General features: G+C 46.1%; 2 protein-coding genes across 3 annotated transcripts in view; one reads left to right on the top strand and one right to left on the bottom strand.

Moving 5' to 3' along the window:
* KIAA1614 (KIAA1614 ortholog) overlaps positions 1-14,973 on the top strand; it is a 49,495-nt gene extending 34,522 nt beyond the window's left edge. For both annotated transcript variants that reach the window (XM_063939793.1, XM_063939792.1), the window contains exons 5-10: positions 765-2,377; positions 2,664-2,748; positions 10,450-10,690; positions 12,977-13,074; positions 14,038-14,201; positions 14,284-14,973. In XM_063939793.1, the coding sequence (XP_063795863.1) occupies positions 765-2,377; positions 2,664-2,748; positions 10,450-10,690; positions 12,977-13,074; positions 14,038-14,201; positions 14,284-14,477 (2,395 nt within the window). In that variant the 3' untranslated portion in view covers positions 14,478-14,973. The remainder of the gene's footprint in view (positions 1-764; positions 2,378-2,663; positions 2,749-10,449; positions 10,691-12,976; positions 13,075-14,037; positions 14,202-14,283) is intronic.
* STX6 (syntaxin 6) overlaps positions 1-18,493 on the bottom strand; it is a 140,471-nt gene that overhangs the window by 40,217 nt on the left and 81,761 nt on the right. The window lies entirely within an intron of this gene.

The following is an 18,493-nucleotide window of genomic DNA, read 5'->3' as shown; positions in this document are numbered from 1 at the left end:
GGCATGCGGGCAGGAGGTGGACATTCTGAGTAAACTCAGATGGCCGATGCTGCAAACATTGCGACCGATGTTGCAGTAGTGATCTTGTCCTACGTCTTCAGACGTTTGATCTGAGATGTTGGCAGGAGGTGTCTTTTCCCTCCCGCAGGGATTAACATATTTGTGCACAGCAGCTGCGTCTCTGCTGTGTAAAGCGTCCATCTCTGAATTAGACCCATGCCAGAATCTCTTGTACTATGTGGCAGGAAGTTTCTCTACCCCTTTACATGTAAGCTTTGTGTCCTACATTGATATTGGGTTGTGTCCTGTAAGATTATTTGATATGTTATAAACAAAGTTTTTCAGTGTTTATAAAAAAAAAAAAAGAGAGTGGAGAATTATTCTGGAAACTCTTGCAGCATCCAGAGCATCCCTCAGACCTTCACGCTACACATCAGTGACATTATACCAATGTTATATTTGAAGAAGGGCGATCCTTATGTATGAGTATTACACTGGTCAACAAAACGCCCTAAACTGAACAGTTTAAGTGGCATGTTTTTTTTCATTTACCAAACTATCCTGAGTAGTCAGTCAGCCTGCAGTGCCGTATGCAACAGATACTCCAGGCCATGGGGTTTGATATAATGCTTGTAGGTGTTGTTATATTTTACACCCTAACTACATTCTTTGGGAGAAGTGATCTTAAGAATATTTTATTCATTATGTCACAGTGTATAGTAATGTTACAATTTGACTTTACCCTCTCTCTATTCCCTATGCAGGGGTGCCAGTGTTCCAGGTGCTTTGACAGACGGAGGTTCTCAAAGTGACAGCTCCAACAGCGACTACTGTTCTTGGCACAGGGGTTCACGCGGGTGCTCTCCATCACATGTACGCTTCCAGGATGAATCAGAATGGGATGTTGAAGAGCGATATCGAGAACGAAAACAGGTTCCACTGACAACCTCTGTGACCACCACTCCACCCTCCAGAAGACAGTCAAACAGTCCTGTTTCCTGGGCGGAGCAACGGTCATCATATGGGAATGGACAATGTGGGACATGTGGCTCTTACGTCAAGGGATCAGGAACCAGCCAGGCTGCCATGCACGGTACAAACTTACGTAATGTTCATTTGGGCTCAAAAATTACTCAGGACGGTTCCCTTAGCACACCTTTGGGGGGCAAGCCTTCACCTCACTGGATTTTGCCTTCTCAGCCGTGGCGAGTCCATACTGAACTGATCCGTGAGACGCACATTGGCGGGGACTCCACTGCAGACTCCTCGGGAGAAGAAGAAGGCAGTCGTAGCCACAGTAAGAAAAATAGTAGCTGGGCAACACACAAGAACTGCACAAACAGCACACCAAATGAAGTTCTGGGTCACGGAACCATATTATACCCTTTAAATGCGTCAAATAGTGAACAAGACATTGACATGAAAAATGGTACGACTAGTTCTGCTCTGGAAACTCAGCTGAAGAGTAACTTGCCCGTTTTAGAATCCGGTTCTACAGCCAAAGTATCAGAACCCAATCTACAAACCGGAATTGTTAGCAGAGGTTATCATGTGGACTCAATAAGAACTGGTTTACAGAAAATGCCACAAGATCTGGAGACTAGACCGGGAAGAAAGCCCCGGAATTCATCTGTAGAATTTGGGAAGAGATCCAATGCATTAAATACAGAGTTGGGAATTTGCAACATTGTGTTGAATTTAGACTCTAGGCAAGGAACCTACATAGTTGATCAAGCAGTTAGTAGAACCCAGACATCTCCCATGGTACAGTGTAAGTCACATATGGTTTCCCAATCAGATTGTGGCCCAACTCCATGCAGTTTCAGCACTTCTAGGCATGTGCCTATCCCTCCATCTGGGAAAGCCCCCAACGTGGTGACACCTAGAAATGGTAGACTTAAAATCCGTTCAGAAGGCATCAAACAACAGCTATGTAACGTACAGGGAGGAGATGTAATACAAACCTCACAGGACAGGAAGGGAATTCAGTCTGACCCAGTGCCAAAATCTAAAAGGTTGAATCAAGAAGGTCTTGGGGATCTGGACAATTACCAGCTTTCTACTTCCAGCATGAGACCTAAAGAACCTAAAGCTGGAGAGCCCTCAGAGGGCAGGAAGACTAAGGAAGTGAAGGAGGGTAGGACATCAGTGAAGCAACAGGTGACAAGGGAACAAAGGGATGGTGAAAGCTCTCACACCAGTAGCAGGCACAGGATCACAAGACATCAGTCAGCTACAGAACATAGGGATTCGGGGGTTACTCACAGCCATTCCAGGGAACAAGCGGCAAGTGAAATGCGTTATCCAAAAATGGAAGAAAAGTGCACTGAGAAACCAAGGACAAATGGGCAATTGCACAACAACAATGCAGACACAGGTAAGAGATTCTGTAATTACCAGAAAATGTCATTTACGCTGAATGACATCTGCAATTACAGTGGTTAAAATGGAGTATCTACTAGAGCCTCCCGGGAATCTAATTATTCCCCTGGTTTGTTAATAATGTAATAGTGTTATATAATAGATTTTAAACCATAAGGTTGTAACATATTCAGTTACTGTAGACTATTGACTAATTGCAGTTTCCAATAATTAAAGTGCCAACAATGAAACTTCACCGTGAAAGAGAAATGTGTATAATATTAATTTCACTCATTTCCAAGGATCTGGCAACAACACCTTAATCTGCCAAACGGCCAGTCCGGTATCCTCTGTCATGGACAGAAGCTTGGAGGCGCCATTGGAGCGGTGAGTTGGTATTTTACTCACGGCATTACGAGGATTTTTCTTCGTTCTGGTGATCGGAGTGTGATTGACAGGAAGTGGGTGTTTCTGGGCGGAAACTATCCGTTTTATGGGTGTGTGTGAAAAAACGCTGCCGTTTCTGGGAAAAACGCAGGAGTGCCAGGGCGAACGCTGGGTGTGTTTGTGACGTCAAACCAGGAACGAAACTGACTGAACTGATCGTAAGTCTCGAGCTACTCAGAAACTGCTAAGAAATTTCTATTCGCAATTTTGCGAATCTTTAGTTCGCAATTCTGCTAACCTAAGATTCACTCCCAGAGGGCGGCGACTTAGCGTGTGCACTGCTGCGAAAAGCGGCTAGCGAGCGAACAACTCGGAATGAGGGCCTAAGAACATCTCCCATCATGCTAGATACAGCAATTAAGTGAGAATAAATGAAATGATCTCCAGGTGGCAAAAGACCCTAATAATATCTAGTAAACCATTGCAAATGTTAAAGTAATATATGCAGCAGAACATATGTATTACTCATCCCAAATATATACCAGTATGTCTAGGGTTTTTACTTACCTAGATCCCCCAAGTAGGCTGTCATTCACTTGGTGTATGTTGGTATACTGGTGGGCAGACTTTCCCTAACTGGCATCACTTCAAAACCTAAGCCTCAGCAGTTGTGATTAGCTTGCAGTTTCCTAGGTAACAGAAGGCTCTGTACAGATTTGTGGTGCTGCACTCAAGGTGGTCACTGTAATGTCACTTAATTGATGAAGGTTATCAGTGGATATAAGCTTCCATCTCTTGGATGAAATGGACTTTTAGGATGTACAGTGACTGGAGAATTTTACTTTACCAAATTGAGCAATAAAATCATATTATTTGTGCACAGTTATGGCTGTGGATTTAGTTGTGGTACATTGTAAAGTTAGTGTATTCAATTTAAGTTTCATTCGCCCTCATTTCTTAACAAAGATGTTATATGGTAATTACATTTTGGTGTGTCTTTATATGGTGTTCATTCCACATTGTGTAGATATAGTTATTTTAAGAAACAGTTATTTGTGTTCATATTAGGAGGTGGGAGAGGTGATATCAGCGCACACAAAGAAGGGGAGAGGTGATAAAGGTGGATACAAGAAGGGGAGAAGTGATATGGCAAACACAGAGATGGTGAGAGGCGATACGGGGTGGACACAAATGAGAGGGAGAGGGCTATATTGGCTGACAAAAAGGGGGAAAGGTGATATGGGCGAACACAAAGAGGGGTGGGGAGCATAGTTGTGGGATACAGATGCTGGAGAATTAAACACGGAGGAAAAAAAATAGGATTTTAATTACCTACATCCTTTTCTCATAGTCCGTAGAGGATACTGGGGTTCCATTTAGTACCATGGGGTATAGACGGGACCACTAGGAGCCATGGGCACTTTAAGAATTTGATAGTGTGGGCTGGCTCCTCCCTCTATGCCCCTCCTACCAGACTCAGTCTAGGAAACTGTGCCCGAGGAGACGGACATACTTTGAGAGAAGGATATAAAGCAGGGATGGGGAACCTTCGGCCCTCCAGCTGTTGTTGAACTACACATACCAGCATGCCTTGCTACAGTTTTGCTATTTTGCCATGCTAAAACTGTTGCAGGGCATGCTGGGATGTGTTGTTCAACAACAGCTGGAGGGCCGAAGGTCCCCATCCCTGATATAAAGGATAGTGGTGAGATTCTGAATCAGCACACACAAACCAGAGGAAAGCTATGCTAACCCAACTTTAAACAGGAACAGCAACAGCTGAACCAACAATACTTAACCAAGTAACAGTGCAGGAAGAACGAAGCACTGGGCAGGCGCCTAGTATCCTCTACGACTATGACAAAAAGATTTACCGGTAGGTAATTAAAATCCTATTTTCTCTTACGCCCTAGAGCAGGCATGTCCAAACTGCGGCCCTCCAGCTGTTGAGAAACTACACATCCCAGCATGCCCTGACACAGCTTTAGCATTCTCTGACAACAAAACTGTGTCAGGGCATGCTGGGATATGTAGTTTCACAACAGCTGGAGGGCAGCAGTTTGGACATGCCTGCCCTAGAGGATATTGGGGTTCCATTTAGTACTATGGGGAAGTACCAAAGCTCCCAAACCGGGTGGGAGAGTGCTGAGATTCCTGCAGAACTGACACCCAGGAAGAACCCACCGACCTAGTAGAGTGAGCCTGTACAGATTTAGGAAACCGGCAAACCTGTCGTGGAATAAGCATGCTGGATAGCGAGCTTGATCCAGCGTGCAATTGTCTGCTTTGAAGCAGGACACCCAATTTTATTTGGATCATAGAGAACGAACAGCGAGTCAGATTTCCTGTGACGAGCTGTCCTCTTTACGTATACCTTCAAAGCCCTCACAACATCCAAAGACTGAAGTAGCAGAGGTGTCGGTGATAATCGGAACCACAATAGGTTGGTTGATGTGAAACGCAGACACCACTTTAGGAAGAAATTGCTGATGAGTTCTGAGTTCAGCTCTGTCCTCATTGAAAATTAAATAGGGGCTCTTGTGAGACAAAGCCCCCAGCTCCGACACACGTCTTGCTGAAGCCAAGGCCAACAGTGTGACGCTCTTACATGTAAGATATTTTACGTCCACCTCCTGTAACAGTTCAAACCAATCCGATTGGAGGAACTGTAGCACCAAATTGAGATCCTAAGGTGCCGTGGGAGGCACAAATGGAGGTTTGATGTGCAGAACACCTTTCAAGAACGTCTGGACCTCAGGGAGAGAAGCAACTTGTTTTTGAAAGAAAATGGACAAAGCCGAAATCTGGACTTTTATGGCGCCCAGACGTAGGCCCACATCCACACCTGCCTGCAGAAAAAGCAGGAAACATCCCAGATGAAATTCCACCGCAGAAAAATTTCTGCTCTCACACCAAGAGACGTATTTCTTCCGAATACGATGGTAATGTTTAGACGTTACCCCCTTCCTGGCTTGGATCATAGTCGGGATAACTTTGTTAGGGATTCCTCTTCTGGCTAGAATCAGCCGTTCAACTTCCATGCCGTCAAATGTAGCCGCGGTAAGTCCTGATAGATGAACAGGCCCTGTTGCAGAAAATCCTCGCAAAGAGGTAGAGGCCACGGATCGAGCATCTCCAGAATGTCCACTTGCCAGGCCCTTCTTGGCCAGTCCGAAGCAATGAGTATTGCTTGAACCTTTTCCCTTTTTTATTCTTTTTAGCATTCTTGGGATCAGAGGAAGTGGAGGAAACACGTACACCATCTGATAGACCCATGGAGTCGTCAGAGCGGCTACCACCACTGCCTGTGGGTCTCTCGACCTGGAACAATACAGTTTGAGCTTCTTGTTGAGACGAGAGGCCATCATGTCGATTTGTGGATATCTGCATTGACGTGTCAAGCACCTGAACACTTCCGGGTGAAGGCCCCACTCCCCCGGGTACAGGTCGTGTCTGCTGAGGAAGTCTGCTTCCCAGTTGTCTACTCCCGGAATGAAGACCGCTGACACTGCAACAGCGTTTTTTCTGCCCAGAGGAGAATTCTTGACACCTCTGACATTGCTGCTCTGCTTTTCGTTCCGCCCTGTCGGTTTATGTACGTCACTGCCGTCACATTGTCCAACTGGACCTGACTGGCCCGATCTTGAAGAAGATATAAGGCCTGTAGAAGGGCGTTGTATATGGCCCTGGGTTCCAGAAGTTGACTGGAAGGATGACTTCCTGACTTGACCATCTTCCTTGAAACTGCACCCCCTGGGTGACTGCTCCCCAACCTTGCGTCCGTGGTTAACAGGATCCAGTCCTGAATTCCGAACCTCCGACCCTCGAAGAGGTGAGAAATCTGTAGCCACCACAGACGGATCCTCTGGTGCATGTGAAGATGCGATCCGGACCATTTGTCCAACAGATCGAGCTGGAAGGGTCTTGTGTGAAACCTTCCGTATTGAAGCGCCTCTTAAGAGGCCACCATTTTCCCCAGATGGCAAATGCATAGATGTCCGGGTTAGCTTCAGGACATCCCAAACCATCGACTGGATTACCAATGCCTTTTCCAACGGAAAAAGCACTTTCTGCGACTCCGTGTCCAGTATCATTCCCAGGAATGGGAGCCTCCGTGTTGGCTCTAGGTGAGATTTTGGAAGGTCCAGAATCCACCCGTGATCCTGGAGAAGTTTGGATGAGATGCCAATGCTGTCCAGCAACCTCTCCCTGGACGGCGCCTTTATCAGAAGATCATCCAGGTACGGAATTATATTCACTCCCTGTTTGCGGAGTATAAACATCATCTCTGCTATCACTTTGGTGAATACCCTCGGTGCCATGGAGAGTCCAAATGGCATGGCCTGGAACTGGTAGTGACAGTCCTGCAGTGCAAACCATAGATAAGCCTGATGAAGCGGCCAGATCGGAATGTGAAGGTACGCCTTCTTGATATCCAGAGACACTAGGGATCCCCTTCCTCCATACCTGAAATCACCGCTCTCAAGAGACTCCATCTTGAACTTGAACACTCTTAAGAAAGGGTTCAAGGACTTGAGGTTCAGAATTGGCCGTACCGAACCGGTTTCAGTACTACAAACAAGTTGGAATAGTACCCCTTGTTGTGCAGATGAGGTGGAACTGGAACAATTACTTGAGTCTGTACCAGTTTTTGGATGGCATGCTGTAAAGTTATCCTTGCCTCTTGTAAAGCTAGTAAGCCTGATTTGAAGACTTTGTAGGTGGGAGCTCTTGGAACTCCAGTCTGTAGTCCCGGGAAATGAGATCTATGACCCGGGGATCCCGGCACGAACTTGACCAGACTGAAGAATTTTAGTCAGGCTTCCACCTGACAGCCCTCCAGGCATCGCGGTCCACCGTCATGCTGAAGGCTTTGAGGAAGCAGAGCCTGAGCTCTGTTCCTGAGCACTTGCAGTTGCTGGTTTACCTCTTGCGTCTCTGGAGGCCGTAGAAGCACCTCTGGATTTACCCTTAAACTTGGCCGTCCGAAAGGACTATAAATTTGAAGCTGAATAAGCTTTCCTGGCTTGAGGAGCTGCGGAAGGAAGATACGTAGACTTACCCGCAGTAGCTTTGGAGATCCATTTGTCTAGTTCATCTCCAAACAATGCCTCTCCTGTGAATGGTAGGCCTTCCACGCCTTTCCTGGAGTCTGCATTGGCAGTCCACTGGCGTAGCCATTATCCCCTGCGTGCTGACACTGCCATAGCGGTGGAGCATGCATTAAGCAAACCTATTTCTTTTATGGCTTCCACCATAAAGCCCGCAGAGTCCTGTATATGCTGCAGGAGTAAAACAACATCCCCCGCCTAGACAAGGAATCTAACCCCTCAATTAGGTTACCTGACCATTTAGCAATGGCTTTTGTGATCCACGCACATGCAATAGTGGGTCTCTGGGCCACCCCAGCAGCTGTGTACAATGATTTGAGTGTAGTCTCAATTTTACGATCAGCCGTGTCTTTTAGGGAGGCTGCACCAGGGACAGGCAATACAATTTTTCGTGACAGCCTAGAGACTGATGCGTCCACTGTCAGTGGATTTTCCCATTTTTTCCCTATCCTCCAGAGGAAAAGGAAAAGATGAGAGCAACCTTTTAGGGATTTGAAATTTCTTATCAGGATTAACCTACGGTTCTTCAAACAGGGTATTCAATTCCTTTGACACAGGAAAAGTGACTGACTTTTTTTACATTAAAATTAGATTCCTCACACTCCTCTGACACCTTATCAGGAATTTGCAGAACATCTCTGATAGCCTCTATAAGAGCCTCTATTCTCTGTGACAGAGTAGTACCCCCCCTCTCCAAATCCACCTCGCCCTCCTCCATGCTTGAACCGTAAGCGCCAGAGTCAGACTGCAGGATATGGGCCAGAGATCGTTTTTGCGGACAAATGGGAGGGGATTGAGAAGCTGGTTTGGGGACTGAGTCTCTATTCATAAACTCATCAACAGTCTGTCTTAAGTATTGCGTCTCTTTCTCATTGCGGGATAATTTCGTAGAAATATTGGAGATCATTCCCTTTATGGAATTAACACACTCCGGTTCAGCCCCGCTATTCTGGGAAGGTGCACTGCCCTGAGTACCCAGTAGTGAGCCCCCTGGTGAACAGGAACACTCCGCTGTACAAGAAACACAGTCTTTGCCTGACATAATGTAAATGTGACATCACACACACAGGAAAAGGTTAAGCACAATTAACCCACAAAGAGCCCTTCAGAGAGACAGAGTTATTTGGAGCCAGCCCTTGCTTAGCCGGGTCGCAGACTAAGTACCCTGATAGGGGACTTAGTACACTAATAATTGCCCCCTCCTCCCCCTGCTATGACCCCCTGGTACTGCCCCTTCAATGGCGCGCGGTCTTCCCGCTTTTTTATACTGGCTGAGGTAATCTGGTGCTTAAAATGGCGAGAAAAACGTTTTAAAGCTGATTTTACCAGTGTGGGTACTGTGTACAGTGTACTGAGACGCAGCTGTGTACTGTGTCTGGAGACGAATTCCGCCCTGGTTAGAAGCCGTGCATCTCCGTACACTCATGCCGCCATAATGGCCGGCGCCCCGCTAACGGGGACGCCAGCTTAGTACTCGCCACTCTTCATTCTTCTGGCTCTGATAGGGAATGTACGCTCGCTGTGGTGGGGCTTGCAAATAGTTCCCTCAGGAGCTCAGTGTCCTGTCAGCGGGTAACGGGACCATTAACCCTCCAAGAGGTTGGGCCGTTGGGTGCCATCCAGTCCTGCCTGAAAATAACAAACATATAAAATAAATGCAGAAAACTCTTCAGGAGCTTCCATAAACGTGACCGGCTCCACTGGACATATTTTCTAAACGGAGTCTGGTAGGAGGGGCATAGAGTATAGGAGGAGGAGCCAGCCCACACTATCAAATTCTTAAAGTGCCCATGGCTCCTAGTGGACCCGTCTATACCCCCATGGTACTAAATGGAACCCCAGTATCCTCTAGGACGTAAGAGAAAAACACTAATCATTTTTACTAGCATCCCTGCTGGCTAAAACACTGTATTCCAGAGGTTCCCAAATGCAGTTCTCAAGGCACCCTAACGGTCCAGGTTTCAGTATATCCATGCTTGGCCACAGGTGACTTTATTAGCACCTCAGTCAATTTGATTTAACCATCTGTGCTGAGCCATGGATATACTTAAAACCTGGACTGTTTGGGGTGACTTGAGGACTGAGTTTGGTAACACCTGCTGTAGTCACTTCCAAAAAAAAGTCTGCAGCTTGGGGACTATAATGTCCCATCTTCTGTTATCCCTGTCCTGCAGGTTATCCCATTATATTGTCACAATTGGCCAGCTCTCAGCGGATAAACTCTAGAGCGCTATAATAATCAGCATCTACCTATAATTGTATAGAATGTACTCCATAAACGCTTCCTCAAAGCTGATTGGTTGCTATGGGCAACTTATCCACTCTCACTGCTTTATACATCAATCCCTATGTATATTACATTTTTGCTGTTAGTGGACTTATTACTTTCCAAGTTTTCCAGCAATATAATCTTCGACTGTAATCCATGACCCATTTATACAGTGGATATCCTGATTAATCATATGTATGTCCTGTCATAGCGGCGCCTGTGGTGTGTCAGACAGTGCTATAATTAGCCACCTAATGTGTATACTCAGTGTAGTAGTGGAGAAATCACTTTGAGCAAACAACCTCTTGTGTTTACTCCCAGCTCTTGGCAGCCTGAGGTAAAAAAGGGCGACATCCGTAGCGGGATGAGGAAAATTTTCGACAGCATTGGCCTAACATCACGACACAAGCTGAGCCGTTTCCAGTCTTCTAGTTTGGAGCAAATACCTCCCTTAGGCCTTCATGAAGGAAACGCTTTAGCAAACCGGGACAATGATTCGAGCGATGGATCAGTAAAGCCGGGCAAGATAAAGAAGAGCCCATCGCTGCAGTCCCTGAAGCTGGTGAGTGGAGCTGGCTGAACAGACATTAAATAACACAGCTTGTTCTATATACACAGTGGCTGATGGCTGATAAGTGGCTGACACCTCTCAGTACGTGGCAAGTCCTTATCTCCCTTCAGCACCTGCCTTATCTGTGCATATATATTGTACACAAAGCAGTGACACTTGTTCTACACTATTAGTAATGAGCTGATAATCAGATCTCAACTCTTTGACTGCACCACTTTAACCCTTTCCCTTCTGGTGGGTGCAGGCATTGATAGCAGGTCATTGAGATCTGCCTTCATTGCTAATGTGAGAGGTCAGACACTTTTCTCCTTGTGAGCTTAAAGAGAAAGCAATAAACATTGCCTTGAGGGCACATTTTCCCAAAGGAAGTGACCGGCCTGTACCTTGTGAGAATTGTGCATAAAGTATAGTTAGACTTCACATTAAATGCTGACAGTTAATAAATATTTAATGTTCATTACGTTTGTACAATTTGTTTATTTATTTTTTGTAATTGCTGTTATTTTTTTATTGTGGATTATTTTGCCAACAATAGGTCTGAGTATTATCACTTATTAAATTATAGCTTTAATCAGGTTAGGCTGATCATACACTGCTATTACAGCTGACACCAATCGGCAGGCATGTGCGTCCTAATCAGATTTTAAATTGAACGGATTCTTTTGTCATACAGGATAAAGATCGCTACTGGCTAATGAGTCCAAACTCCATTAAGACACCCCAGTGAGCTTCAGGTGCTCGTCCCTGACGGCAAGAATGGTCAGCTCTGGCTTTATTTCCTCACATAAATGCGTGGCCAGTCGTAACACAAAGTGCTGGGAACGGCCTATACAGGGCCATCTCTGGGCAGTGAAAGCAACATCTGGTTGCTTGCTATGGGTTTTGTGGAGGTTTGCACCTCTGAGCACGTTGGTGTTTAACCATTACCGGCTTTTATTTAAGGTTACGCATCATTTAAAGCAAAATCAGTTTAGCTTTCACTGTAAAGAGCTGTATTGGAAGGCAATGCAGAAACACATGGTTAACTGACAATATCACATCACAAAACGTTGCGATAATAACTGGTTACCCATGCAGAGCAATGCACATTAGTAATATAAATAGGAAGTAAATATGTAGAAAGGGGAATATGTACTGCACCCGCGTACTGCTATAAGTACCTATCATTTGTACAGACACAATCATATAACAATAGGCCAAAGCAACAGGAGCAGATAAGCAAATAAATAATGTTTAAATTAACACTGGCAGGTGATTCTGTAAATGGGGTGACTATAGGTTGCAATGCTATAGGTAGGTTAATGATCTAGATTAGGTGTTCTCAAGTACCCCCAACAGGTCATGTTTTTTGGATTTCTTTAATCATGCACAGGTAAGTTAATGTATTTTGCTCTGTCAGTAATTATCCTGTTTCCAAAGACAGAAATTTTGAAAACATGATCTGTTTGGGGGTATTTGAGGACTGCAGTGGTCAGGGGGAGAGAGAGGTAGATTTGGCTGTCATCAGTGTAGAACTGGCATGAGGCCCAATTAATTGACGGCAGAGAGGGGGTGAGGCTGATGGCAGAGAGGCAGACAGGAAGATGATGTTGGAGAGACAGGTTCAGTATGGATTACCGGCGGGCAGGATGCCGGCTGTCAAAATCCCGACAGCAGCATCTCGCCCGCCAGAATGCAGGCAGTGGGGCAAGCACTCTGAGTCCCCTTGCAGGCTTGGTGGCTCGCCACAGGATCTATTCCCACTCAATGGGTGTCGTGGACACCCACAAGTGGGACTAGCCCTGTTGTGCCGGGATTCCGGTCGGCGGCATTGCCGGCTGTCGGGATTCTGGCATCTGTATCCTGACCGCCGGGATCGTGACAACCGATAAATTAAACGCATCCCGTAGAGACACAGGAGGGTGAGCCAATGCGCAACCAGCCTATACCTTCCAGTGCTTGATAAATCTGACTTCATAGCAGCTCTCATAGAAACTGTTGGGGTGGCTTTGCAGTCCAGTGATTTGCGATTTCTTGAAGCCCCAAAGGGCTGTTAGCACTTTTGAGCAGATTTGGCTTGAAATCAGGCTGCAAGAGGCGGTGACGACGTTAACTCCGCAGCAACGCCATATTTGATATTTGCAGATACAACCGAAACAGTTGTTACATATAAAGAAATCACTGTAAATAGACAAGGAGGCATTGTTTAATCTGTAGTGATGCTAATGACAGGGAAATTAAAAATGTAAATTACATAATAGACGTTTCTAACATGTAGTACTTTTAATTTGCCACCAGATGTCGCCATTTCACTTACCAAGAAAAGCATCCTCTGTTCAGAACTTGCTGGGAAAATCGGACCGGTCTGCTGTTTACGTTACAGGAAATGCTCCAAGGTACACACCAGACGCATGGCTAAAGTGTCAGCCTGCTGCTGTAATATTATACCTTACTGCACTATAGCAGGGAACGTTCACATTCAAAGGACGGAACAACAGTGTTACACAAATGATCAGGTTCCACATGTGATATATGGTGATCATAGTTCATTGTACCTATTTCTAAATTGTCATCAGTTAAACATTTTTTATTTATTTATTGTACGTTAAGTAAATTTGCAGCAAAGATAGAACTACAAATAAAACTGCTATTAAAATAGTAATGGCAGAGAGTGTCTTATAATATTTCTAATAAAGACACTCTTGTTCTCTCTATGGGACACACACACGTGCACCGTGATATACTTTGGCACAGAAATGTATATACAAAAACCACACACCAAAGTATATCTAGGCTCCTCCTCAGTGTTTGGTCTCTTATCACTTGTGACTGGGCAGGACACTTATAGGCTGTTACTGACAGCTGTCATAGTGACACGTCATCTGTCCACACAGACAATGTGATATTAGCAGAGCAGGCAGGAAGAATATCCAGCTCACCTACACCAAAGTATAGCACGAGTAGTATACCTAGTGAGGACTGTAATAAGATCCCTTAATCTACATAGCAATTGCTGTTTTAGAATCACACTGATGCTTTTGGGAATAGTTATGCTCCATATAGATTGAAGAGAGGAGTTATAGGGATATGGGTGCTAGACAGGGACAAGTGGAAGTAGTGTTAACATCTTATCCTTCTAACAAGGGATATATATATATATATATATATATATATGAATTCCATAGATCGGACCCAGATAATGTAATTTTTTGTTATAGATCTCAGCTCCCAGCCAACCACGGGTATAAGGCCTGAGTGGAACCCTATGTGGCTGTAACTATGAATAGAACTCTGCAACGGTTGCATGTCCTAGGGTTGTCCTGTGTCCAGCTTCACTTACTGGCAATTCTTCCTCGCAGGCGGGTACTCAGTGTGGAGGACATTGGATCACCTGGCATGGCTCGCGCAGTAGGGAAAGTAGCAGAGGTTTACCCGGACGGAACTCGCCTTTTAGAACTGAAGTGCCCAGAAAAAGGAGGCTTTGGGTTTACCATTTCATCCGGCAATGGAAGGCCAGACTCAGGTAAGTGGATACCTGCGTCACCTCCCTTTTGAGATTCATATGGACTCAGCCAGTGTCTAAGACCCCTCGTGTTCTCGTGCAGGTATCTACGTGCAGGAAATGAGTGATGCCAACACTGCCAAGCTTTATTCCGGCTTACTCTATGTGGGAGATGAGATCTTGGAAGTGAACGGTGCTAAGGTGTCCACGCTTGGACTAAGTCGTACGACCGAGATCATGCACCGTGAACCCAGTTTATCTCTGCGTGTGCTACACCAGAGAAGGACCAAGTGCTGAGAGGGACACCTGGCTGACCGGAACCTGAATATGGTTCGTGTAGACAGTGGTTGCATTTTTCCAGGAAAATAGGTCACTGATTATACCTGGAACATTTATTGCTGTTTCCATCTCCTGATAAATGTGGATACGGAATATTACTGCTCATCAGTCTCAGACGTGTGATGTATTTTCATGATGTCTGTCTGTTTACCAAACTGTTTTGCACTGTCTTTTTACATCATGTTTTGTTTAACCAACAAGACTGGTGCGGCACCTACAGTAGACGTCTGCCACCTTGGTACTGATCCTCGTTTATACACACATAATCCTCAGTATGAATATAGACCTTTATACCGCACAGTATTATGCTGGTGAAACACAAACGGACGTGGTTCATTGTCGTGAGAAACATTTCCCCTATTGCACAGGTCACACTCCTTGTTTATTTGTGTATTTATGAATCTGCTGTTCCTCACTGCCTATATGAGTTTAATATATTAAACATTTCTATATACGCTGTGTTTGAAGTCTTTGGTGTTCGGGAAGGGAATTCATGCCATACTATTGTTGTTTAATTACACAAGTGACTGTATTCTGAACTAGGATTCAGTCTAAATTCACTAGGAACTAGTGATGTCGCTGAGGCACGAGGCACAACATGCCTCATAAGTCGTAGGCTGTATTCTTGTGAATACAGATTCAGCCCACAAAATGAATGGCTGCAGGTAACAAGTTACCCTTTAAAGAGAATATATCACATTTGAAGTTATTGGTTGTTTACCTGATCCAGCATAGTAGTCACCCCTTTTATTTCCATACTCTGTAGAGGCACTGGTATTCAGCAGTTTACAGGGAAGGAAACCTCCCATCATGCATAGAGAATGTTACGTTTGACATTATTACTGCCTCTGAAAAGCCCCTGGAAGTGAAACTTCAGCAATCGTCATGATTTCACCTATAGCTAATACATTATGGGGCCATTTCAGTAAGGTTAGCAAATTCTGCTAATCAGCAGAATTTGCTAATCATTAGCACGCATGCTGGGGGCCGCCCAGCATGCTGACCGGCGCCTCCCTTCCTGCTTCAAGCAGAAATTGCAAACAGCACGCAATTTCTGCTTGTTAGCAGAAATTAAGGAGGACTCCTGCCAGCGCAGACTAGCTGCGGCCGCAGGAGTCCCGGCGCCATTTTTGTTGTCGCAGCGGCTGCGTGTGATGTCACGCAGCCACTGCGGCCGCACCCCCGACACGCCCCCGTTCGCGCGTACCAACCCACCGTTTGGGCTGGCACGCCCCAGCAACGCTCCATTTCCACCCAGAAAACGGAGCGTTGCCACGCCCTCCTGCCCGCCTTTGCCTGATTGACAGGCAGAGGCGATCGTAATTTCTGCTGCCCCCTGCAGAATTTGTGGGCGCATGCGCCAGCAGCCCCTCAGCAAAAATTCCGTACGAATTGCTACTTGCATTCATACTGAATTTGCCCCAATATGCTTTTTTACAGTTCTCAGCTTAGCTTTAACCCTTTCAGTGCCACCAATGTCAGATTTACAATTTCTGTCCCAAATTTAGGAGGCAAAGTACTCCCTCCCTTATTATCCTAGCATTTTCAGTGAGCCCCAGGGAATCTGTCTGACATGTACATGTCAATCAGGTGTCTACCTGTACACCATATCGGCACGCCAGTGACATGTAAGAAGTGATGGTGATATGAGCATCGGGACTATGCAATAGAGAGATGATATACTGTAGGTCAATAAGGGCCACCGATAATCTCTACAACGGTGCCACATGCCCTAATATAGACTCAGGTGCCCAGGTCTATGGTGTTTGCATGCCAAATTACAATTTAGTATTAAATTATAAGTGGTAACAAATGTGTGTGTGTGTGTGTGTGTGTGTATATATATATATATATATATATACAGTGTGTGTATATATATATATATATATATATATATATATATATATATATATATATATATAATTTTTTTTTTTTTTTTCTAATTGACACAGGTATATATTCTTGTGGCCCAGAAGCATAGCTCGGAATCATATATATTGTGGGAGATAAAATAATTAGTAAACGTAATTGAGGGAACAATCACTAAATAGTGCATTTAAAAATTCCCTCTTTCCACAGACCAGCATTCATTTTACTATGAGACTGAGAGCAAATCACTAATAAACACTACTCAGAACGTAGCATAGTCACACCCCAAACTGAGTGTGAAGATGCAGATAGTGACTTGCGCTTTTGGTATGGCCCCCGGCACAGAAAGGGTAAATAGACATATGACATGTTTGCTGAGATTTATTCTGGACAGTAGCATCTCATTCATTTCCATATAACAAACCTGTAAGCATAACTCACAGGCTACAAGACACTATTCTTGCAGGGGCCGCCCTAGGCTTTTGCCCCCATTGGCCTTTCCATAAATCTCTTTCTATTTGCTTTATTTTGTTATAAGAATGGAAAAGGATGCAGTCAGGGAGATTTACTGCCCAGAGATCAGTTCAAGTACATTTATAAAGATAGAAAGTAGAGATTGTGGAAGTTCAAATGCAAACTGTTTATACAGGAGGAAATAGCTGTTATTCACAGTGGAGACCTGCTCCTTCCTTAGCTGGGCTCCTGGAGAGTGCGGTGGAGACCTGCCCCATCCTTAGCTGGGCTCCTGGAGAGTGCGGTGGAGACCTGCCCCATCCTTAGCTGGGCTCCTGGAGAGTGCGGTGGAGACCTGCCCCATCCTTAGCTGGGCTCCCGGAGAGTGCGGTGGAGACCTGCCCCATCCTTAGCTGGGCTCCTGGAGAGTGCGGTGGAGACCGGCCCCATCCTTAGCTGGGCTCCTGGAGAGTGCGGTGGAGACCTGCCCCATCCTTAGCTGGGCTCCCGGAGAGTGCGGTGGAGACCTGCCCCATCCTTAGCTGGGCTCCTGGAGAGTGCGGTGGAGACCTGCTCCTTCCTTAGCTGGGCTCCTGGAGAGTGCGGTGGAGACCTGCCCCATCCTTAGCTGGGCTCCTGTAGTGTGCGGTGGAGACCTGCCCCATCCTTAGCTGGGCTCCCGGAGAGTGCGGTGGAGACCTGCCCCATCCTTAGCTGGGCTCCTGGAGAGTGCGGTGGAGACCTGCCCCATCCTTAGCTGGGCTCCCGGAGAGTGCGGTGGAGACCTGCCCCATCCTTAGCTGGGCTCCCGGAGAGTGCGGTGGAGACCTGCCCCATCCTTAGCTGGGCTCCCGGAGAGTGCGGTGGAGACCTGCCCCATCCTTAGCTGGGCTCCTGGAGAGTGCGGTGGAGACCTGCTCCTTCATTAGCTGGGCTCCTGGAGAGTGCGGTGGAGACCTGCTCCTTCCTTTGCTGGGCTCCTGGAGAGTGCGGTGGAGACCTGCCCCATCCTTAGCTGGGCTCCTGTAGTGTGCGGTGGAGACCTGCCCCATCCTTAGCTGGGCTCCCGGAGAGTGCGGTGGAGACCTGCCCCATCCTTAGCTGGGCTCCTGGAGAGTGCGGTGGAGACCTGCCCCATCCTTAGCTGGGCTCCTGGAGAATGCGGTGGAGACCTGCCCCATCCTTAGCTGGGCTCCTGGAGAGTGCTCTGCCTACATTTGGAGGGGGTGGCAGTTTTTACCCTAAAAAAACATTTTCACTCACTGGACGATCTGGAGGCCAGTAGTGTGGGTAGTATGGCAATCTTTCTCCCACTCATCCACTCCTTGTCGCATGCTTAGTACCGTAGACCTGCATGGAGTGAGGCATGGTGGCAAGAGATAGTAGTACGGACCATCTCTGGAGAGGAACGGATGAGGGACGGTGACATCATTAAGCTTCTAGTGTGGTTAATTGAATAACTCCTCAGTGACAGGCCCTCTAACCAGCAAACTGAAACGGAAGTGAAAGGCAGATCTGCAGAAAACGCCACCCCTAGGAATACTCCACACATATGTATTTGGAGGTCCTCTGGGTGTGTTCCTGAACAAAGCTGGAGTAGTATTTTTAAAGGGTGGTTTAACCTAAAATGATTGGATTTGTCACTCACATCA

The sequence above is a fragment of the Pseudophryne corroboree genome, chromosome 9, assembly GCF_028390025.1.
Source record: "Pseudophryne corroboree isolate aPseCor3 chromosome 9, aPseCor3.hap2, whole genome shotgun sequence".
Taxonomy (NCBI): Eukaryota; Metazoa; Chordata; class Amphibia; order Anura; family Myobatrachidae; genus Pseudophryne; species Pseudophryne corroboree.
This window is presented reverse-complemented; position numbering and strand designations above follow the sequence as displayed.